The 22700-nt window shown below is 37.5% G+C and overlaps 1 protein-coding gene and 1 pseudogene across 1 annotated transcript; one reads left to right on the plus strand and one right to left on the minus strand.

Annotated features, from left to right (window-relative positions):
* Positions 1-226: 226 nt before the first annotated feature.
* Positions 227-2920, minus strand: LOC110576411 (annotated as a pseudogene).
* Positions 2921-15483: 12563 nt separating this feature from the next.
* LOC110576478 (olfactory receptor 52E2-like) lies at positions 15484-16416 on the plus strand. The gene has a single exon (XM_021685668.1). It carries the CDS (start codon positions 15484-15486, stop codon positions 16414-16416), a length of 933 nt encoding a protein of 310 aa, XP_021541343.1.
* Positions 16417-22700: the final 6284 nt, after the last annotated feature.

Here is a 22700-nt window from a genome sequence, read left to right on the forward strand (position 1 = left end):
CGTTTTTAGTTTGCATGAGAATTGAATGGGTTAATGTATGTAAAGAACTCAGGGGTGATTATGAGAATGTAGACATTATATAAGTGTTACATGTTATTATACTGAAAATAAGTGTTTGTATGTTTGAATCAACCTTATAAACCTATTGGAACAAAATGTTGCCAGCCTATTCTTCATGTTCATGTATTGTAAAGCCCATCCCTTTTTCACTCTTATTCACTATGTGCTAGGGGGAAGTTGTAGATGTGAAAATTCGGTAGGAATAAATTGAGTAAGTGTAATTAAGACCCTTCTCCCCATGCCCCACCCCCTGCAAAATACACTTCCTGGTAGTGAGACTTTCTAAGTAGTCCTGTGTTCTCTGGTGCTCCTCCATGTAGTAAGTCTTCATGTTCTGATTAGGACTATATGCCTAACTCTGGTGTTCGCTGACTCTTGAACCAAACTAGGTTCTCCAGAATAAACTTCATCCCCAGGAAAGTTGATATTTTGAACTCATATCTGTCCTGTTTTTCCTCAATCTCAATCTTTTCAGGAATCATATGGGAAAGAAAGCATACATTGATTCTGTGTACCTCTGAGACTCTGAAACTGTTTACAAACCTTGTCTGATTCATTTCTATATCCCCAGTGAATTCGGGTCAAGTAAACATTAGCTAAATGGATCTAAACCAAGTGGTATGGAGAACGCAATGACAATTAGGAACAATTTCGACACATCAGCCTGTGAGAAGCTGTGTTCCTAGGAATCCCATTGAGTGATATAGCTGTATATGGAACCATTGAGAGATTATAAGAATATTATGGCTTTAGGGCTAGACAGACTTCTAACCCTAGCTCCTCTAAAGTAGCCCATTGAGTATGAGTTGTTGAGTTATGTGGGTATTTATGGTAATTAATTCTAAAAAATATCATGAAGGTAAAGTGATTATGTATTTTTTAGTGATTATGTATTAAAACCCACAATAAAGAGATTAGAATCTAGTAAATGCTTAACAAATGTTGATTCTCTTCATAATTTAGCTTGAAGGGTGAAGTACTTGACTGAAATATTCCCCCTATGGTCAACTAATATCTCTGTTCCTCAATTTACACAGATGCAGCTCAGTTTAGCTGCATTTAAGAATCACCTACAAGACCTTAAAACACAGATGCCTGAACACTACCCCCACACTACTTTTCCTTCCCTAGAGTTTCATTTAAACAGAATCATAGAGTACGTAATCTTTTTTCACTTAGCATAATACCTGTGAAATTTACCCATGTGAAACTACAGAATACCAAATAAGTCAAGAGAATTTAATGACAGTCAGACAGAAAAGATAATTACCTACAAATTAATGACCATTTGGCCAGCAACAGTTTTCTTCTAAGTAATAATAGATTCTAGAAGACTGTAGGAAAATGTCTTCAAAAGGCTAAGGAAATGTAATAACTGGAGAATGAAAGTGTGTAGCTAGAAAAGTATCATTAAAGAAGAAATAAAGAAAACATTAGATGAACATAGAACACAAAAGTTAGCATCAAGAAACTCTCACTAAGAAAGTGGTGAGGTATGTACTTGAGAAAGAAGGACATTTAGTCAAGAAGAAATGACTGGGGCAAAAAAAGAAAAAAGGAAATTTCTAAATCTGGTAGAAAGTCTTAACTGGTAAACCAAAGATATGTAATTATATATCATGTTAATTTTAAATATCTCTTGTTTTTAGCCACAGATGATTCTACATTTTATGTTTGTGTGTGTATGTTTTTTAGGAAATAATAGCTTAACATTTAGTAAAGAGTCATACTCAATAATACATTTGCCTCTATGTAATTATTGTTACAACATAAAATATATCTTTGGATGAGTTACTTCCCACAGAAAAACCCATGCCCTCTGACCACTAAAAGAGGAGCTTCATGAAGAAATCACTCATTCTAAGATGGATAATATAACATTTGTTCATATATTACTCATCAACACAAAGGACTTGCTCACAGGCTTTGAAAAAATGAAAAAATTTAAGGAATCTGTCCCATATCTTCTTGGTTCTTACCCCTTAGATAATAGGGTTCACCATGGGTGGGACCAGAAGATAGATGTTGGCCACAAATATGTGGACATGGGGAGCCACACGGTGCCCAAACCTGTAGGTGAGAAAAGAGAAGAAGGCTGGAGTATAAGATACTAAGATGACACAGAGATGACACAGGTGCCCAAGGTCTTGAGTCAGGCTTCCTTTGATGGGAGGTGGAAGACAGTGTGGAGTATGAGAACATAAGAACAGATTATCAATATGAAGTCCACACCACCAGTAAGGAAGGCAACAATGAGGCTGTAAGCTTTACGGATTCTTGTCTCAGCACAGGCAATCTTGATGAGGGCCATGAACTCACAGTAGGTCTGGGAAATGATATTGGTTCTGCAGTAGGGAAGCCAATGTAACAGAAAGGGGTGAGGACTGAGAAGTGCTGTGCCCTGGAGTACTATTCCTAGACCCATCCCTCCAATTACAGCATGTGTCAGAATAGCTGAATGTCTTAATGGGTTACAAATGGCTACATAACGGTCAAAAGCCATGGCCAGGAAGAAGCCAGATTCCATGGTGGAGCAAGAGTGAATCAGGAACACTTGAGTGAGGCAGGCTTCAAAACAAATCTCTCCATCATGGAACCAGAAAAGGCTAAGAAGTTTAGGTACAGCTGTAGTACACACAATAAGATCAGCCACAGCCAGCATGCAGAGGAAGAGGTACATTGGTTCATGGAGGCTGGAGTCTGTCTTGATGATAAACAGAAGAGAACAGTTTCCCAGGAGGGCCAAAACGTAGACCACACAAAAGGGGATGGAGATCCAGATGTGGGCAGCCTCCAACCCAGGAATGCCAATGAGAATGAAGGTTGATGGATGGATATCGGTCTTATTGTATGCTGACATAACAAGAAGTTCTAGCTTTCTCTTCAGGAATTTTTCTCTACACCAAACAAAACTAATAGCTTAAAAATTTTAAACCTTCAATGAGTTAAGTCAGCCAAAATGCAGGGATTTGCAGGTCATGGAGTAATTACAATGTCTCTCAATACTTATAAATTATTTCATCATCATATCTGACTGTCAGAACTTGTTTCACAGTTGTAATTTGCAATGTGCCTGATCTGTAGATGCCAAATGAGGGAAAATATGAAGTTACCAAAAATCGTGAGAAGAAAGTAATACTAACTGAAAGCTAAACAATGTGTAAGAGTCCCAGGGATATGCTATAGTGATTCAGTACTTACATACAACACCCATATTACATTGTATGTTAACTAACAGGAATTTAAATAAAAACATTAAAAAATAAAATAAACACAAGTGTAGATGCACAGTGGAATAGCTGTATGCTTAATTCTTCGAAATTACACTGTTTGTAATGGCTTCTTCAACTAACTTATTTCATTAAGATACATGTATTTGTAAACATATATGTTGAATCATATGGGAAAAATGTGTAAGAGTTATGGGTTTGGAGGACTTAGAAACAGTTGTAAGGCACAAATTTGAATAGGCAGGAGGGATGACAGGAAGTTCAGAATAGAAAATATGCCCTTTTTTTTTTTTTTTTTTAGATTTTAGTCATCCTGGTTCTGGGACATGCCAAGAAGTTCAGTTATGGGGTGTAGTTTTGAGAATTTGGGGAGGATGTGTTGCTTCCTTTGGAAAGACCAGAAGGAGGTTATTCACACTAACATGGAGCCCATTCAGCATAATGACAAGAGTGGGGCTGATAGTGCATCAGGAATTGTACAGCTCATTGCATTGCTTGTGACTCTCCATTGGTGACACATTTTTGTTTACTTTTGACCTCACAGGCAAGAATTGCAGCAATGTGATTATAATCACTAACATGCATTTCCTTCATTTCCTTACATGTATCCAGTTAAGCAAACTACTTTATTATTGGCTCTCTATTGAGCTCCCTCTCTAGGCAAATTCATCCAAACATCCCCTCGTGACATTTTCTTTGCTCTGCACACTTCTCCTTCATTGGCTGGCCCCTCCCCCATACTGTGATTTGCTGATTATACTTCTTCCAATTCTTTTTTTTTTTTTAAGATTTTTATTTATTTATTTGAGAGAGAGAGAATGAGATAGAGAGAGAGCATGAGAGGGGGGGAAGGTCAGAGAGAGAAGCAGACTCCCTGCTGAGCAGGGAGCCCGATGTGGGACTCGATCCAGGGACTCCAGGATCATGACCTGAGCCGAAGGCAGTCACTCAACCAACTGAGCCACCCAGGCGCCCCTACTTCTTCCAATTCTTAAGACTAGTAGAATATTTTTGAAAGTCATACTGGTCCCATAATAAACAGATCTTTCCCCCCTTTTCTTCTTAGAAGCACAATTGACACTGTTCCACAGACACTGCTTTTACCACTATTATAGACCATTGAAGATTATGGAGTGTTGTGACCAGGAAAAATAATCCTTAAGTCAGTGTCCACTGAAGCCAGGATTGGAATATGTATAGCAGACTGGGCATCAATATGGACTGACAATGATGACATGTGTTTTGCTCTTACTCTTTTGAAGTTTCATACCCAGAGTTTCTGCTTGCTGTGGTTATTTGGCCTTCAAGATCCCTAGAGATGGATATTCTCTTTTGAACATGAAAGCTGGATAGGCAGGTCAAGGTTCTATGGAAAGTTTACATAATGACATTTCTTTCTGAAACATGCTATGAATTGGGACAGAATAGAAATCCAGGGAAACCAGTTCATTGGGGATTGATGTAATAATGCAATAGTTAGACTTTTAAAACGCTTGATATGAGTTAGTTGTTTTCCTGAGAACATTTCATGTATTATCTCATAAATTTCATCTCCATTTTAAGATGAGAAGAGTTTAGGTAACTTCTATAATTTTAAATAGCTGGTAAGTGATAGATATGTTTCTAGACCACACACTGATTCTAAAGCCCTTATTCTTAAAAATTGCCCTAATGATGTGACAGTCTATTTGCATTTGTGCATATAAGAAGACAAGGATTGTTCTGTATCTAAGAATAAAAATAAAGCCATCATTATTAATTTGACTATGAATACTGGTCGAAAGCACCCAACTATTATATTCCATAAAGGAAATAGTCCAAATTTAAGCCTTTCTGTTCTTAATTAACCCTCCTGCACTTTCAACCGATGACCTCTCAGAGGGAAAATTAACCTCTCAACCTCGGAGAGAAAATTAACATTTGCCACAGACAGCTCTGTTAACATTTCCCTGTCCTACCTCTATGTTTATGTACATGTATATACATTCAGCTAGTGCATTTTCACATATTTTCCTACCTTTGGCCTAAAATGAAACTTCATATCCTTTTATCTATATTTGTAATTCCATCAACATTCTCATATTTCTCATGCACTTTTGCCTTCATTCCTTCTACTTGCTATATGCCATTACACAATTTAAATATATTTTACCAACAGGAAATACGTGGACAGGGGCACCTGGGCGGCTCAGTTGGTTAAGAATTCGACTCTTGATTTTGGCTCAGGTCATGATCTCATGGCCGTGAGATCGAGTCCCGGGTCTGGCTCCATGCTCAGCAGGGAGTCTGCTCCAGACTCTCTCCCTATCCCTCTGTCCCTTTACCTCCTCTCTCTCTCTCTCTCAAAATAAACAAATAAATCTTTAAAAAAAAAAAAAGAAAATATGTGGACAGATTATGTAGAGCAAACATTCACACGGAAGTAAAATGGAAATGTTCAATGACATAAAATAGACTTATTCTTACTGGCAATCAGGAAATTAAAAATTAAATGAATATGATACAGATCATTCAGTATTATATTTTTAACCAACAGAATTTCAAGATTGATGATAGCAAGCATTAGTGAGCTTTGGGTTAAAGAGTGATTCTTATGCCCAATCGATTGGAGAAAATTGACCCTACTCTTAGAGGAAAATTGCATAGTATTATTCTTATTAAAAACAAAGTTCTGGGCAGAGCAATTTAACTACTTGCCATCTTAGGGAATAATGTTCACATATACCTATGGAAGTATATACAGTAATTCTCATTGTAAAAGTGCCTGTAATAGAATTAATAGTGAAGCATTCACAATGTCTATCAATAAAGTAATACTGAACTTACAAATCTGTGTTATCTTTATATTACAGAGCACTCAGAAGTGCTTAGAATAAGTAAAGTGTATTTTTGTAAGCTGACATAGAAAAACATTTGAATGAAAAAAAATGAAGCAGAAGTATGATTTTTCCATTAACATTGACACCCATGCAAAAATTAAGAGCATATATATATATGTGCATATACACACACATTTATAATGAGAATTTTATACACATAAGAAATAACCTAAAAAGGATACACAGTCAATGAAGGAGAGATCTAAAATGTAGAATGGATGGAAAGACATATAGACAGTATAATTTAGCTGTATCTGTATGGCTTGACATTTTTAAACAGTGCCAGTATATTCTATATATTCATGTATTATTACATGTATAGTTTAAGGCAAGTAAATAAATAAATGCAGTTACACATGTTATTTACCAGAAAATAATACAAACCAAGAAATTATAAAGAAAATGTGGCCTTCCTTGTCTTATAAAATATTAGCAAGTTTTCTAACCTTTTGAAATACCTTTTCTATATCTTTCTGCATATAGAGAACTGGTCATCTACGCAATTCATGAAGGTGGTAACCTTATGTCTTTGTTTGTCATGGCATTTTTTCACACATACATACCCTAAGTAACCTGGTTAGAATTGGAGACTCTGCTCACATATCAGCTCCTGTGGGAATATTTTTCTAGGAACTTTGAATGATCATGGACATCCATCCTCAAGTGTTCCATTGATGTGTGTACTTGCCTGTCTTCTATCTCTTGTCATATTGTATTTTGTATTTCTGCATGTTTTTCTCCTTTATTATATTGCAATTTCTGACTTGGCAGAGGCCCTGTATTTTCATATATTTGCTTGTTCCAATGAATGAAGAAAAGAGAACAGAAGATAAGGGACTGTTATTATTTTTCTGGTATATAATTTCAATTTAAATTTAAGACAACTGGTGAAATCACTATAAATTTATTATAGTCCACACTATCCCCAAACATTATAGTGCATTAATAGTTTTCCTGATTTCCTGATTCTAATATAAAATCTTTAAGACATAACCAGGGATTAGCTTCCAACAAAATCGAATTCTGTCAGCATTTGATTCCTTGTCTGACTACACAGCATGGAATAAAAGAGGGACTGGAGGGAAAGAAACTCACATCTGCTTTTGGGGAGGAATAAAATGAAAAAACAAAACAAAACAAAACAACCCTATAATGTTTTTGTGCTAAATTCTACATCCCTATCCATCTCTTCACAAAAATAAAATAAATCAACATGAATTGGCATATATTAGGTACATATAGTATTTACATTGCAGGCATTATCCCATTTAATCCTTAAGGGGGTTTTTAGGCAGATAACCATACTTACAACACAGATTAAAAAAAAAAAAAAAACTCAGAATGTTAATTTAAGTTTCCCCAAACTATTCTACTATGAATTCAAGGATCTGGAATTTGAACCCAAGTATAATTACAAAGTTTGTCATCTTTACATTAATCTGGAGATGAGTACTCCATAAGGTTTTGTAAATGTAAAATGGCTTAATGCATTGAAGACTAAAATTGAGCAGCATGAAACATTGCTGAAATACCATAGATTTGCTCAGGATTTAGGACTGATACATCTATATCCCCATCCTTTCCTTCATCAGCCTTCCTCTGATGTACTGAACTAAGCAGAGAAGCCCATGCATAAATTTATTCTCAATAAAAGTTGTAGCCTAATCTCCACCCATACAGAGTAAAACAGCAGTAGTCTACTCAGGGGCCACAAACCCAAATGGGTCCAGGTGAACTGAGAAATCTTACACAAGACGTCTTTCCTAGAGCCTGTTTGCTCTGATTAGATGATACAAATGAATGTGACTAAAAACTGCTTTACATACACCAGGGGTTCTGTAAGGATGAGGATGAGCACCTTGGTCTCAGGAAGATTTTACTTCTCTCAAGACCTTTAGTGTTTCTAAATGAGCTCAGTTATAGACATGTCTCCTGATTTCTAAGGCTGTCATGGGCATAGAGTGGGGATGGCCTCCCCACCTGTCAAGAAAACAAACCACTGGGAGTTGAACTTGAGTTCAGAACTCAGGTTCTAAGTCATTAGAGCTAACAGCTTAGTAAGGGGAGAATCCAAGAAAGGTGGGGGAGAGGGCAGGGGAGTTTTTCTGGACTATCTCTGGAGCCTGCCTCTCAGCAGGATTGCTTGAGTCTCAGAATTGTTTGTTCTTAAATACATCATGTGTATATATGAAGAAAGGATAGATAAGTGTCTAGTCCTTCACTTTTTATTTTTAATATAGGAAAATATAAACAAAAAACAAACATCAACCATAATGTCACTTTGATATTTGGTTTAATTTTATTCCATGATTTTCATATTCATATGATTTAGAATATTCAAATCATATTTGACTTCAACATTTTATCTCATATTCTAAATTTCATGTTGTGACATGTACCTTATTCTTTTCATAATTCATCAGAATAAATTTCACAGAAAATTTATTTAAATATATGAAATGAATCAAAATGGGATTTTGATGAAAGTTGAATTGCATCTAAACATTAATGAGGAAAATTTGACAGCTTTAAACATGCAATCCTTTCAGCTATCTAGATTTTTTTTTTATTATGTTCTGTTAGCCAGCATATAGTACATCATTAGTTTTTGATGTAGTGTTCAATGATTCATTAGTTGCAGTGCTCATCACAACACGTGCCCTCCTTAATACCCATCACCCAGTTACCCCATCCCCTCACCCCCTTACCCTTTGTAACCCTCAGTTTGTTTCCCAGAGTCCAGAGTTTCTCATGGTTTAACTCCCTCTTCCTGTTCAGTTTTCCCTCCCTTCCCCTGTGGTTCTCCGCTCTATTCTTCATGTTCCACGTATGAGTGAAACCATATGATAATTGTCCTTCTCTGTTTGACTTATTTTTTTGTATTACGTTATGTTAATCACCATACATTACATCATTAGTTTTTTGATGTAGTGTTCCATGATTCATTGTTTGTATATAACACCCAGTGGTCCATGCAGAATGTGCCCTCTTTAATACCCATCACCAGGCTAACCCCTCCTCCTACCCCCCTCCCCTCTAGAACCCTCAGTTTGTTTTTCAGAGTCCATCGTCTCTCATGGTTCGTCTACCCCTCTGATTTCCCCCCCTTCATTCTTCCCCTCCTGCTATCTTCTTCTTCTTTTTTTTTTTAACATATAATGTATTATTTCTTTCAGAGGTACAGATCTGTGACTCAACAGTCTTACACAATTCACAGCTCTCACCATAGCACATACCCTCCCCAGTGTCTATCACCCAGTCACCCCCTCCCTCCCACCCCACCCCCCACTCCAGCAACCCTCAGTTTGTTTCCTGAGATTAAGAATTCCTCATATCAGTGAGGTCATATGATAACATGTCTTTCTCTGATTGACTTATTTCACTCAGCATAACACTCTCCAGTTCCATCCACGACATTGCAAATGGCAAGATTTTATTCCTTTTGATGGCTGCATAATATTGCATTGTATATATATATACCACATCTTTATCCATTCATCTGTCGATGGACATCTTGGCTCTTTCCACAGTTTGGCTATTGTGGACATTGCTGTTATAAACATTGGGGTGCACGTACCCCTTCTGACCCCTACATTTGTATCTTTGGGGTAAATACCCAGTAGTGCAATTGCTGGATCGTATGGTAGCTCTATTTTCAACTTTTTGAGGAACCTCCATACTGTTTTCCAGAGTGGCTGCACCAGCTTGCATTCCCACCAACAGTGTAGGAACGTTCCCCTTTTTCCGCATCCCGGCCAACATCTGTCGTTTGCTGACTTGTTAATTTTAGCCATTCTGACTGGTGTGAGGTGGAATCTCATTGAGGTTTTGATTTGGATTTCCCTGATGCCCAGTGATGTTGAGCACTTTTTCATGTGTCTGCCATTTGGATGTCTTCTTTGGAAAAATTCTGTTTGACTTATTTCACTCAGCATAACCCTCTCCAGTTCCACCATGTCAATGCAAATGGTGGGTATTCATCCTTTCTGATGGCTGAGTAATATTCCATTGTATATTTATTGTGCTTTTACATGCATTCCAGCCTCCTTTGAGAGTTTGAACAGTTTTAAAATCATTTTGTGTCAATCTCACCAATATTTAAATTGTAGAAGTTGGAATTCTATCATACTATTTTTACATTTACCTATATTCTTTATGTACGTCTTGGGTATGAGTCCTACAAATTACATATACACAGTGGGGTCCTATCATATGTGAATTCCATATTTACAAGTTTGCCTGCTCCATAAGATTTATTTGGATCCCCAAATAAATTCACATGGCACTTTAGCAGTCACTTGCAGACATGCAAAGAGCTGGGAGAAATTTGAGTGGCCCGACAGTCACATTCCCAGAGGCTGAACAAAGCCAGGTTCTGACTTCCCATTTCAGCTATAAACAAGTGTTTTTACATTCCATTTAATGCCAGGTTTTTCTTATTTTTGTGCTTTTTGTTGATTCCACTGTTTAAAATGGTTCTCCACTATAGCCCTGAAGGGCACCAGAATAAGTAAATATCTTGTTATTTATTTATGGAGTGCATTGGAGTAAAATAACACTTTTCTAGTGTTCCTTAGTGCAAGAAGGTTGTACTGTGCCTCATGGAGAGAATAACCATGTTGTATAAACTTCATTCAGGTGTGAGTTACAGCAGTGTTGGTTGTGATTCAAAGTTAATGAATCAAAAATAATATACAACCAGACAAAGAAGAGGAAATTTCGTCTATCTCTATATGAAGCCACTCTAAAGAGCACTAAAGTAACATTTGTAGCTTGTGATATAAATATAGAAAAGATGAAAAAGAGGCTAGGTTTGTGGATTCATGAGATGACAACTAATAAAAAAAATTGTAGTGGACAACATTGTGGTGAGGTCAGAGATACTAACAGTTATGTCATCCGGGGTCAGAAAAAAAAAAAAAATCAAACTCTTCTAGGTCAGTGCTGGGTTTGCTAGCACATTTCAAAAGGTAGTGAAGAATATACAATATTAAATTTAGAGGCAAGGCAGGTTCTGCTAATTAGGAGGCTGCAGTAGAGTTTTTAAAATGCCTACTAAGTATGCAGGAAAAGGCTTATGTAGAAAACAGGCTTTCAACACTGACGAGACTCACTTGTTGTACACAGATGTTGGTGAATGAAAGACAAGTGGCCTCCAAAGCTCCTGCTTTGGGTCATTTGAAGACTGCACAATTACTCATAAGAGCTATGATTAAACTATGGTAAGAACTATGTATTAAAGGAGGTGTCCTTTTGCAGAAAAACACACGTAAAAAAAGGTATGTGTTGACTGATCGACAAAAATGTTGTGAGAGAGGCTTGTAGGAAACTTATTCTGCATTTCCCCTAAGAGCAATGGCACCAAATTTTCTAATTCAGTGTCCAAGGTGAGTTTATAGAACACGGCGACTGAGGATAATGAGAACTGACTATGTTTGTGTGAATACATATTTGTGTGTACACACACACACACACACACACACACGTCTGGGGACAGGCTTGCCCTTTCTGTCCCCATGGGAGAACTCAGGGGCTGAGGGAATCTCTCTTGGGCAGAACGGTGCCAGGTTGGGGGAGTGGAGATGTGGGTACGGGGAAGCTTTTCTCATCCATTTCAATTTTCTTTTCTCGTATGCTCCACTGGGGTCCTGTTACCTCTCATCCAAACTCTGGGACTCTCATAAGGCCTTTCCATCCATCAGCGCTTCTCCAACCCCTGCTTTTGTCCTGGGAGGAGTACTGGTCCTCCTGCCATCTGGCCTAAACCTCACCCTTCCGCCTTCCCTTCCTTAGAAGCCAAGCACCCCTCATCTTTCTCTCCCTTTGAATCAGAGTTAGACACCAGAATCCTCAAAGACTGTGTTTTTTACAAAACTGGCTCTAGGGAATTTTCTGTTGAGAGCTCCTCCCAGGCAGAGAGCAGCACCCTCATGAAGACTGAGCGGGTGAGACCAAACAGAGACAGGACTCCATCCCGGTGCTCAGTCTGGTGCGTCTTCCCTGCCTCCCAGCTCACAGAGCACCTTACTTCACAGTGAGGGGTGAAGAGAAAGAAGGGGGTAAGAGGGGAAGAGAAGAGACCCAAGATAAGTGTGGGGGAGAGAAGACTAAGACCGGCGCTTAGGGAAGGAGTAGGATCATGTTAGGAGAAACCATCTAGTCCCAGTGAAAGCACTTAGATTTTAGCCTGAATCTATCCAATGTGCGTTTTAGGAAAATCAGTCTGCTTGATGATATCTAAGGAATGATGGACAACTAATGTCTTTGGAACATGCCTCAAAGTACTTTAAAAATTATCTTTCTAAAACTAACAACAGACTTAAGGTTTTTATTTTTATTACCTCTCCTTTATAGATGAAATGTCCTTGTTATTTACTTTCCTTTGATTACAGAGTGAATAAGTCATGAAGCTGGGTTTCAGCACAGCTGGTCAGACTGTAGAGCTCTTGCTTTTAAGCCCTATAAAGTACTGTGTTGTAACAAATCCCCAAATGATCCCATTAGGATGCAGATAAGTGTACAGATTTTAAAGACACTGGAAAAGTAGAATCAGCTATTTTTTTTGGTTTTTTGGCTTTTTAATGTGTGAAGGGGAAGAGGGTGCTTTTCAGATTTTTTTCTTCTTTCAAATCTTTTTTTTTTTTTTAGATATAATTGACATAGAATATTATATTAGTTTCAGGTGTACAACATGATGTATAATTGCTAAATGATCACCATAGTAAGTCTGGATAATATCCATCACCACACAGCGTTAATCAGATTTTTGATCTAGTCAGTTCACTAGGTGGTAATGTTGTAAGACAGACAACTACAGAATTTTGTTGTTCTCTGTCTTCGGAGTATTTCTACTTGGCTATTCATATCACTACCTCTCTACTTACCCAGCTACTGAGGCCCCATTGTAGGATATAATTATCTGAGTTGAGAAACACACTAATTTATTTTTCCCCACTATTTTATTTTTAAACAAAGAACATAATATCATCTATCCGTATATCAACAATGAAACAGAAATGTAGCCTATTTTTCTCATTTAATAATGAACTCTATACCTATGAGCTAAAGTAATTTTCTTATTTACTGAGAACCTATTGAGTATGAGTATGATGAAAAAAAGGAAAACATTGCTTTTATAGATTTTAAGACTACTGCGTACATTCCCAGTCTTCAGAGATGTTACTGAGGAATACAAAAACAATTTTTAATGAAAGAATCTGCCATTGGCACTTTACTGATATTGATAAATCAGAAAATTAAGCCCCCATAATTAAATTCTACTTTTTATCCTTGCGTTGTTCACATCATGCCTTTTTAGAGTATTAACTATTCCATTACCAGGCCAGAACATTATAGAAGAAATACTATTCTTATGGTCATTTCGCAGTGTCTCCTAGATATAACATCTATTGATTTTAGCTTCCTTTCTTTTCACATGTCTACCATTTTCTTCCTAGGACTTCCAGCTTTCCTAGCCCATATTGTACTACTCCTTCTAGTACTCGTTTATCATGGACATGACCCTCTTCTTTCTTGGCTTTGCTTCCCATATAACAATATATGGTATATACCCTAATTGTCTTACTGAAACTGTGATCATCGTTAGCAGTGCACCCCTAGAATCCTCTGATGATACAAAATGATGAAAAGACACTTATCACTACAAAACAATTACATGTAGTGAATGATCAAATGCTTTGAAAATACTCTAACAAATGCAATAAATAAGGTACATGAAAATATATAACAGTTTGGGTAACTTTGAAAATGATAGATGGGGCGCCTGGGTGGCTCAGTAGGTTAAGCTTCTGCCTTCAGCTCAGGTCATGATCCCGGGGTCTTGAGATCAAGCCCCGCATTGGGCTCCCTGTTCAGCGGGGAGCCTGCTTCTCCCTCTCCCTCTGCTGTTCCCTATGCTTGTGCTCTCCCTATATATCAAATAAGTAAATACAATCTTAAAACAAATAAAAAAGAAAGAAAATGATAGATTCAGCTCACTCAGAATATGCCACCTAGTCTTTTCTTCAATATATTTGTCATGTATCTTAAACTCTTAAAATTATGACTGCCTCAGATTTATAATGAAGACACTGATAGTTTTTATTCTGATGGACGTCAGTTTAAAAAAGATTATGTGTTTATGTGACTGGTGTGGACGAAGGGAAGCTGTGTCTCTCCGACATGACTGAGGCATGAATTAGCTTTTCCTTACTATCCATTCTCTTTCCACTTCAATTTAGTGATTTCCTCTCTAATTTCTTTCTGTACTACTGTAACTCTAAGCATTTGAAGCATTTGGCGAGTGTCTTAAACTATTTTGGGTTCAGATCCATATGTGAAAATATGGTTTTATATTTCTCCACATGTGTTTATAAAGATTAGAGCTGATACTTGTACAGATTCTCACAACATGGAAATAGCACCTTAATGAATGTCGGATCCTGCAGTCTTGACCACATTTACTTCTTCTTTTGTAATAATAATGAATGAATGGATGGATTGACTCCAATCCCATAGACTTATTTTTAATAGTTTAGACTACATTTAGTGAATCTGTGTTCACTGGCATTTGTTTCCCATCTTGTACGTTAAAACCCATGTGTTAGCATCTAACCAAATGGAACCAATAGAAATAACTATTGACGGAGGCTGGCATAGCCCTGTATATATATGCCAGAATAGAAAATAAATTATGTTGGTGATAGATAGATAGCTGGATAGATATGATAGATATATATGATAGAGGGTAAATTTTTTTTAAAGATTTTACTTATTTATTTGACAGCTAGAGAGAGACAGCAAGAGAAGGAACACAAGCAGGGGGAGTGGGAGAAGGAGAAGCAGGCCTCCTGCCGGGCAGGGAGCCCGATGTGGGGCTCGATCCCAGGACCCTCGGATCACAACCTGAGCCGAAGGCAGACGCTGAACGACTGAGCCACCCAGGCGCCCATGATAGAAGGTAATTAATGAAGTAGGTATTAAGGCAAAATCCTAGCATGATACCACTGGCAAGACTATTGCAAATTAAAGAAAAGAAAGAGACTGACAAAGATGAATATATTATGTAAAATGTTTTATTCCAATCTACTGCATTACTTCTTCCAAGCCTTCTTAATTCACTTCTTCATATTGTTCTATATGGATTTCTACTTGTACATTTCTAGTTGTGTGAATTAACTGAGGAAGAAAATGTACACAACTGTATGTTTTTTTAATTTTTCTTAGGTTTAAAACACGGCAGAGTTTTACCTGGGGTCTTGTAGATTATCGAACACACATCTGTAAGAACATGGACTTATGCAACATCTAGCAAGATGTCCCTTCCCAATGACACCCAGTTTCATCCCTCCTCCTTCTTATTGCTGGGGATCCCAGGACTGGAAACACTTCACATGTGGATTGGCTTTCCCTTTTGTGCTCTGTACATGATTGCACTCTTAGGAAATCTCACAATTCTGTTTGTGATCCAGGCTGGGAGCAGCCTACACCAACCTATGTTCTACTTCCTGGCCACGGTGCCTACTATTGATTTGGGTCTGTCCACAGCTACCATCCCCAAGATGCTCGGGATCTTCTGGTTTAGTCTCAGGGAGATACTCTTCGATGCTTGTCTCACTCAGATGTTTTTTATCCACAACTTCACTGGTATGGAGTCAGCCGTCCTGTTGGCAATGGCTTATGACCACTACGTGGCCATCTGCAACCCACTCCGATACAGCACCACCCTCACCAATAAGGTTGTTTCTGTGATTGGTGTTGCTGTGTTAGTGAGGTCATTTATTTCTGTGATTCCATTTGTATTTCTTATTTTGCGATTGCCCTTCTGTGGGAATCATGTCATTCCCCATACGTATTGTGAACACATGGGTCTTGCTCGCCTCTCTTGTGCCAGCATCAAGATCAATATCATCTATGGCTTGGGGGCTATTTCAATCCTAGTCTTTGACATCATAGCCATTGCCCTGTCTTATGTTCAGATACTCCGTGCTGTTTTCCATCTTCCCTCCCATGAAGCCCGACTCAAGTCCCTCAGCACATGTGGTTCTCATGTTTGTGTAATCCTTGCCTTCTATACACCGGCCCTCTTTTCCTTTATGACACATCGCTTTGGCCAAAGTGTCCCCCGCTATATCCACATGCTCCTGGCCAATCTTTATGTCGTCATGCCACCAATGCTCAACCCTGTCATATACGGAGTCAGGACCAAGCAGATCTATGACCGTGTGAAGAAAATATTGCAAAAATAAAGAATTAAAAAGGAATAGCACCTAATGCATATGAGATGGAACTTCTGAGCAGAGAAACGCCTTGTTATATTAAGTAAATGTGCTTGACAATAATGTTGATTTTTTTTTTTTTTGGCTCCATTCTGTAAATATTTTAATGAATTCAGAGAGTGAAAGCTTAAGTTTGCTGTCCAATTCATATGGTAAGTGATGGCCCATCAGAGTCTTTATATGGGATTTTTAATCTCTGGTGTCAGTAGATGTAAAGTAGAATTACCAGGTGTGCTGTATTTTTTGTGTGCAAGTGACCCTATGTCATTCACATGGCTTTTTTTGATGATTCTTATTCCTTTTTATCTCCAGGCCTCCCTGTGTCTGTTTCTCTCTCCTTACTTTGCATTCCCCTCTTATCTCTCCTTTTCTTTTTTTTCTCTTCAGAAATTAGTCATTTTCATTCCATTACAAGAACTGTATTGTGATATCCTGTGATTTCATTATAAATACTCTAAACATCCAACATTTTGTCATAGATTAAGTCCAGATTTTGTACATGGAGAGAGAGAGAGGAAATGAATGGGGCTACAAAAAGCTTCATCCTAAATTTTTGTGTAGAGTTTGTCAAAAATATATTTAGGTTTTCATAGACCCAACTCTGATGTACACATAAAGGAAGAAACTGCCTGCAGCCTGGAGACGCTGATTACTGTCCCCTTTTAGGTTCTATTGGTATTCTAACTTACTTTTAGACTCATTTTGTATTTGTTTCCTTTGTCCTTTCTTTCCATATATTATTTTCACAATTAAACAGAACTTGAGTATATTCCCGGTTCTAACATTAATATATGTTTCAATGATCCTCAATTTCTTTACATTCTAAATATAGTCATAGTTTTATTTCAAATATTAAGCATGAAGGCAATCATATAATGCTTCTAAAGTCATCAGCATAGGGGCGCCAAAGCGTCTGCCTTTGGCTCAGGTCATGATCCCAGGGTCCTGGGATCGAGCCTCGCATCAGGCTCCCTGCTCGGTGGGAAGCCTGCTTCTCCCTCTCCCATTCCCCCTGCTTGTGTTCCCTCTCTCGCTGTGTCTCTGTCAAATAAATAAATAAACTCTTTAAAAAAAATTTTTTAAAAGTCATCAGCATAGTGCCCTGCATGTTTACAGTAAATACAAAATAATTGTTAGCTGTATTACATTATTTATTTATTACATTATTTGTATTACTATGCTTCATTCATTATTCTTATCCTTGACAACAGTGTTTCTATTAGAGATATTTATGGGTTTTTATTTATTTTTTTAATTTTTTATTGTTATGTTAATCACCATATGGGTTTTTATTTTAATACCACCCTCATAGCAAATACCCTAAAGCTGAAGTGACACAAAGTACAATAAGTATCAAATATAATATATACATTATATATGTACATTATATATATAGACACACAAGATACTAATGCACAGCTAATTTGTGGACATTTATAAAAACTTATTGTCTTGGGACCCATGGATGGCTCACTTGGTTAAGCATCTGCCCTCAGTTCAGGTCGTGATCCCAAGGGTCTTGGGATCGAGTCCCACATCAGGCTCCTTGCTCAGCAGGGTCCTGCTTCTCCCTCTGCCTGCCAATACCCCTGCTTGTGTGCTCTCTCTCTCTCTCTCCCTCTCTCTCTCTCATTCTGATAAATAAATAAATAAACAAAATCTTTAAAAAAAAAACTTGATTGTCTTGAAGTTATTATCTAAGGGAAATTTTAAAATGCTCATTTTCCTTACATCCATCACAAATGACATTTATATTTTTCAAATATATATTTAACAATTACCTCTTAGTCTTTAAAACAGGAATTTTTAATCTGGAAATAATTATTTACATCATTTATTCTTCTCTTCCTCCATGTGCAACATGAGGGAACTAATCTCCACCATCTTATGTCATCTCAGTTCACATTTATTAATCTTACTCATATGTTCCTTTTGCTAACTGTCTGTACCATGATCTCTTGCACCAACCATGTGATAACTCTTCTCTCTGAAGTACCTCTATCGCCAGCCAGCTCCTGTCTTCCAGACCAGCGGATTTTATTTCATAAATGTCTCTCAGATATTTTGTTTTCTGTCTCCTATGGTACCATCTTATTTAGCATTTCTAGTGACCAGCATGTGATGTTAGGACTTTTGCTAAGTTCCCCATGCTAAACATCCTCCTAACTTCAGGTTCCTTATCACAATCAACATCCTTGGTTTTTGCTTTGCAGAGATATGGCTATTCCTTGATAAACTCCTCTCCGAAGATATTATACCTACTTTCTATGATTTACTACCTTTCTCTCCCCAATCACTAAATAGTAATGGCACATCAATTTTCTGGTATTTGAATTTGAATTTTTAAAATCTACTATTCAAATAAAATCTTATTTCAGAAAAATGTAAACATTGGTTCACACTAGAGTGAATTTCTACGTGTCTGTAAATTTAAGGGCAACTTCCCCCACACTGTTGAAAGTGGAGCAATATTCACTTTTCTTGGTTTACTGTGCACGTAGGCTCTGTTCTCTTACTCACAATTTAATATTATAATGACTTGCAAAGAGTGCATTTCATCCTCTCTCCTCCTGGGCCATAAGGAATTTGATCTTACTTTATTTATCCACTTACTCACAGTGTGACTCACTCAGCTACTCAATAAATGTATGCTGAATGAATCAATCTAAGAAAGGATAGAATTCCCCTGGGAAGCCATCTGGCCCCGGACTTTTGTTTTTTAAGAAGTTTTTGATTATTGCTTCAATTTCATTACTGGTTATTGGTCTATTCAAATCGTCTATTTCTTCCTGTTTCAGTCTTGGTAGTTTATAAGTTTCCAAGAAGGCATCCATTTCTTCCAGATTGCTTAATTTGTTGGCATACAGTTGCAGGTAATAATTTCTAATAATTGTTTCTTCCTTGGTGTTAGTCATGATCTTTCCCCTTTCATTCCTGATTTTATTAATTTGGGTCCTTTCTCTTTTCTTTTGGATAAGTTTGGCCAGTGGTTTATCAATCTTATTCTTTCAAAGAACCAGCTTCTAGTTTTGTTGATCTGTTTTACTATTTTTCTGGTTTCTATTTCATTGATCTCTGCTCTAATCTTTATTATCTCTCTTCTCCTGCCTGGTTTAAGTTTTATTTGCTCTCCTTTCTCCAGCTCCTTTAAGTGTAGGGTTAGCTTGTGCATTTGAGATTTTTTAAATTTTTTGAGAGAGGCTTGGATGGCTATGTATTGCCCCCTTAGGACTGCCTTTGCAATATCCCATAGGTTTTGGACCAATATGTTTTCATTCTCATTGGTTTCCATGAATTGTTTAAGTTCTCCTTTAATTCCTGGTTGACCCATTTATTCTTTAGAGGATGCTCTTTAACTTCTAAGTGTTTGAATTCCTTCCAATTTTTTTTTAAAGACTTTATTTATTTATTTATTTATTTATTTATTTATTTGAGAGAGAGAGAAACAGCATGAGAGGGGAGAGGGTCAGAGGGAGAAGCAGGCTCCCCGCCGAGCCGGGAGCCCGATGTGGGACTTGATCCCAGGACTCTGGGACCATGACCTGAGCCAAAGGCAGTCGCTTAACCAACTGAGCCACCCAGGCACCCCCCTTCCAATTTTTTTCTTGACAGTCTCTTTAATAAGTGGTGCTGGGAAAATTGGACAGCCACATGCAGAAGAATGAGACTGGACCATTCTCTTACACCATACACAAAGAAACTCAAAATGGATGAAAGACCTCAATGTGAGACAGGAATTCATCAAAATCCTAGAGGAGAACAGAGGCAGTTACCTCTTCACCATCGGCTTTTTCTTTCAAGACACGTCTCCAAAGGTAAGGGAAACAAAAGTGAAAATGAACTTTTGGGACTTCATCAAGATAAAAAGCTCTGCACAGCAAAGGAAACAGTCAACAAAACTAAGACACAGCCCATGGAATGGAAGAAGATATATGCAAATGACATTACAGATAAAGGGCTGATTTCCAAGATCTAAAAGAACTTCTCAAACTCAACACTCAAAAAACTAATAACCCAGTCAAAAATTGGGCAGAAGACATGAACAGATATTTCTCTAAAAAAGACATACAAATGGCTACCTGACACATGAAAAAATGTTCAACATCACTCGGCATCAGGGAAATCCAAATCAAAACCACAATGAGATACCACCTTACACCAGTTAGAATGTCAAAAATTAACAAGACAGGAAACAACAAATGTTGGTGAGGATGTGGAGAAAGGGGAACCCTTTTACACTGTTGGTGGGAATGCAAGCTGGTGCAGTCACTCTGGGAAACAGTATGGAGTTTCCTCAAGATGTTAAGAATAGAGCTACCCTATGACCCAGCAATTGTACTACTAGGTATTTACCCTAAAGATACAGACATAGTGAAAAGAAGGGGCACGTGCACCCGAATGTTCAGAGCAGCAATGTCCACAATAGCCAAACTATGGAAGGAGCTGAGATGCCTTTCAACAGATGAATGGATAAAGAAGATGTGGTACATATACACAATGGAATATTATTCAGGCATCAGAAAGGACAAATACCCACCATTTGCATCGACATGGATGGAACTGGAGGGGATTATGTTAAGTGAAGTAAGTCAAGCAGAGAAAGACAATTATCATATGGTTTCACTCGTACGTGGAACATAAGCAATAGCACAGAAGACCATAGGGGAAGGGAGGGAAATCCAAAGGGGAAGAGATCAGAGAGGGAGATGAACCATGGGAGACTGTGGATCCCGAGAAATAGTTTGGGGGTTTCAGAGGGGAGGAAGGTGCGGGGGGAAGGGGTAACAGGGTGATGGGTATTGAGGAGGGCATGTGCTGTGATGAACACTGGTTGTTATACTTAAATGATGAATCATTGAACACTATATCAAAAACTAATTATGTACTATACAGTGGCTAACTGAACATAAAAATAAATAAATAAATACAGTAATTATTGGTGAAGAACTAAAAAAAATCTAAGAAAGGATAAAAGAACTCATGTGCTTGCTATTAATCATAGTATAATACAAGAAAGTTAACATTAGATGTATGTGGTGGTGTAAGCTACCATTGTCAAAATTAAAAAAAAAAATGTATAGAAACAGAATGAAAAAGAATATTATACTATGTCAGAAAGATGTGAGTAAAATGATATAATTCTAAAAATAGTGAGTGAGAACAGCACATCTTTCCAACTCAATTAATTTATTAGTGCAAAATGGAATATACAGGGCGCCTGGGTGGCTCAGTTGGTTAAGCAACTGCCTTCGGCTCAGGTCATGATCCTGGAGTCCCTGGATCGAGTCCCGCATCGGGCTCCCTGCTCGGCAGGGAGTCTGCTTCTCCCTCTGACCCTCCTCCCTCTCATGCTCTCTGTATCTCATTCTCTCTGTCTCAAATAAATAAATAAAATCTTTAAAAAAAAAAAAAATGGAATATACATTTTTTTACTTCTTGTTTCACTTATTGTGCCATTCTTTCTTAAACACACACATGTACACACAACCCCTAAACATGTGTTTGCACACACACATATGTATATATGTACATGCACATACACACACAATGTTGGGGGAATATACAAAATGGAAAACATTCTGTCATGAAATTCTAATGTGGCCAATTTCATGTTACTGTAATTTAAAACCCTGATTCAAAATTCCTTAAGCTTCAGAGCTTTTAATAATAGGCTCTCAGGAGCATTTATAATGTGGCTTTGGAACACGATTTCACTATTTTTACTCCCTGAGTTGATAGCCAGATGCCTCTGTTCTTTCCTCCAGTAGAAACACTGATTACAGACTCTTTTTCTCTTACACAACTAGGGTCACATCCATTTAATCAATATGCATAGATTATGATCGTATGAAAATACTTCTTCATTGAGGAATATAAAATTGAAATGAAAAACTATAATCTCAAATGTAATTAACCTTTATCTTCCACATATTTTAATTTGAAATTACTTATTTTGTTCAAGTCAATTACTTAGTCATTTTTTTCACAAAATTTACCTAAGAAACATTACTCAGTATATTGTGCCAGGTACTGTGGTAGACATAAGGATGTACATGATAATTTGGGGATTTTGCTCCATAGTGGATGAGGCATATCAGAGTTACATATATAAAGTTCTGAATGAAAATAATGAGTGTTGTGTGTATATAAGGAAAGGGAGGAAGGGAGAGAAACACAGGGAGTGGTGGTCAATCAGGAAAGAGGGCACAGTCAAGCTGTGCAGATGGGTAAGCTGATTTCTCTGGGCATAGGAT

This window comes from Neomonachus schauinslandi, chromosome 11 (genome assembly GCF_002201575.2).
Source record: "Neomonachus schauinslandi chromosome 11, ASM220157v2, whole genome shotgun sequence".
Lineage (NCBI taxonomy): Eukaryota > Metazoa > Chordata > Mammalia > Carnivora > Phocidae > Neomonachus > Neomonachus schauinslandi.